Raw genomic sequence first — 1676 nt, 5'->3', positions numbered from 1 at the left:
GGTAATTGCTGTGTTTATGAACTGTGATCTGTAGACTGGTGATGTTCCAAATGCAAGCGAGCCACGATCGTTTATGATATCATATCATACCACTCTGCTTCAACTGGCCGTCTTTTAAGAGTGCAAACTTGACTTCGTTTGGTCGCGGACCGTGTTGACGCGAGCCCGCGCAGTCCTAAACGCGCACCACGGGACTTACACTGCCGTACCAAAGCCCGTAACAGCTCTCACGGTAGTAGCATAACCCAAGCACAATTTCACGTGAAGTAGCACGTGGTGCTGTCAGCGCAGCGGAAAGTGCGGCGCGGCGCCAGCAGCATGGGCACTGAGATTGCCGCGGTGGAGGAGACGTTCAAGCGACTGCAGTCACACAAGGGTGTTCTGGGTGTTCTGGTGCTCAACGCCGACGGCATATCTATCCGCTCCACGTTTGACAACGACACCACAGTACAGTACGCGGCGCTGGTGTCACAGTTCACAGTCAAGGCGCGCGGTGCGGTGCGGCAGCTCGACCCTGACAATGAGCTGCGTTTCTTGCGCATCCGTAGCAAGAAGCACGAGATCATGATTGCACCTGAATTTGAGAAGAGCCGCGAGTACTACCTCGTCGTGGTGCAGGACCCGGCGGCAGAGTGAGGGCAGCAGCAGTGGGATTTGCAGGCGCACATGGCCTATGGCTGCCGTTAGCTCTCGCCTTGCTTTTGGTTACCTGGAAGGTTTCTGTTACAAATTGTCACCTGGAGATTACGTAAATCACGAATGAAGCAGCGCAGTCCACGGTTCAAGCGGCCAAAAACACAATGACAAGATGCAGCCGACATACCTTGCACGTGCACGGCGCACAGGCACCGACAATCTACATGAATATTGTGCCATCATCTGCAGTAGCTCTACTGGGGACCCGGGGTGCGAGGCTTTGATGCATGCGAGGGGAGCATCGGGGCTGCAGGCCCCGATAGTGTGTCGCGCCGGCGGGGCGGGTGCTGCTGGTGCAGCAGCTCCAGGAACACGTCGTAGCCCACCAGGATGCCGCCAGCAAACACGCGGAACGCCATATCATACCTTGGGAGTGGTGGAACGAGTCCAATTGGGTGGTCAGGCAAAGGGGAGGTGCACAGTTTGAACTTGAAGTGTGGTGGGTGGCCCTTGTGCAACAAGGTCGCTTGCTATCGACAATGGACAGGAGAGAGGCAACATTAGTACGACGGTATGCTTACCCATAGAAGCGATAGAAGCCCCGGACCCCCTCCCGCCTCCAGATCTCCCCGATGCAGCGCCAGAAGCTGTTGCCGTACTGGGACGCATCAGCAGCGGTGTCCACGATGAGCCTCTGCATGGTCAGACAAGGTGTGTGGGTGGTGAGGTCAACAACAGTCGCTGACGGCCAGAGACTAGGGCCGAGTTCTGCAAATGATTATTTTACATTCTTGCAAGAAATTCTTGCATTTGAAGCTCTCTGACCGGTGTGGCGTGAACGAGCTGAAGTTAGGCCACTCACCTTCCTCACAATGTCCAGCGGGTACGCAACCGTAGCTGCGGCATAGGTGGTGGTGACAGCAAGGGCCGAGCGCAGGGCAAACCCCTTGGGGGTCACGGCCTTGTGCATCTGATCATCCGACGCCCCCAAGATCAGGGGCTTGGCCGAGTCCTGGACCAGTGGCAGGGCGGTCGGGGAG

The 1676-nt window shown here is 56.9% G+C and overlaps 2 protein-coding genes across 2 annotated transcripts; one reads left to right on the top strand and one right to left on the bottom strand.

Annotated features, from left to right (window-relative positions):
• Positions 1-318: 318 nt before the first annotated feature.
• MNEG_16184 (hypothetical protein) lies at positions 319-636 on the top strand (the record flags this gene model as incomplete). The annotated part of the gene is made up of 1 exon (XM_014035346.1): positions 319-636. One exon carries the CDS (start codon positions 319-321, stop codon positions 634-636), a length of 318 nt encoding a protein of 105 aa, XP_013890800.1.
• Positions 637-890: 254 nt separating this feature from the next.
• MNEG_16183 (hypothetical protein) lies at positions 891-1606 on the bottom strand (the record flags this gene model as incomplete). The annotated part of the gene is made up of 3 exons (XM_014035345.1): positions 891-1062; positions 1218-1330; positions 1499-1606. The coding sequence occupies 3 exons, from the start codon at positions 1604-1606 to the stop codon at positions 891-893; spliced, it is 393 nt and encodes a 130-aa protein (XP_013890799.1).
• Between the last annotated feature and the right edge of the window lie 70 nt (positions 1607-1676).

This window comes from Monoraphidium neglectum (genome assembly GCF_000611645.1).
Source record: "Monoraphidium neglectum strain SAG 48.87 unplaced genomic scaffold scaffold06082, whole genome shotgun sequence".
In the NCBI taxonomy this organism is placed as follows: Eukaryota; Viridiplantae; Chlorophyta; class Chlorophyceae; order Sphaeropleales; family Selenastraceae; genus Monoraphidium; species Monoraphidium neglectum.
The sequence above is the reverse complement of the archived record's forward strand: the minus strand, read 5'-3'. Positions and strand labels throughout refer to the sequence as shown.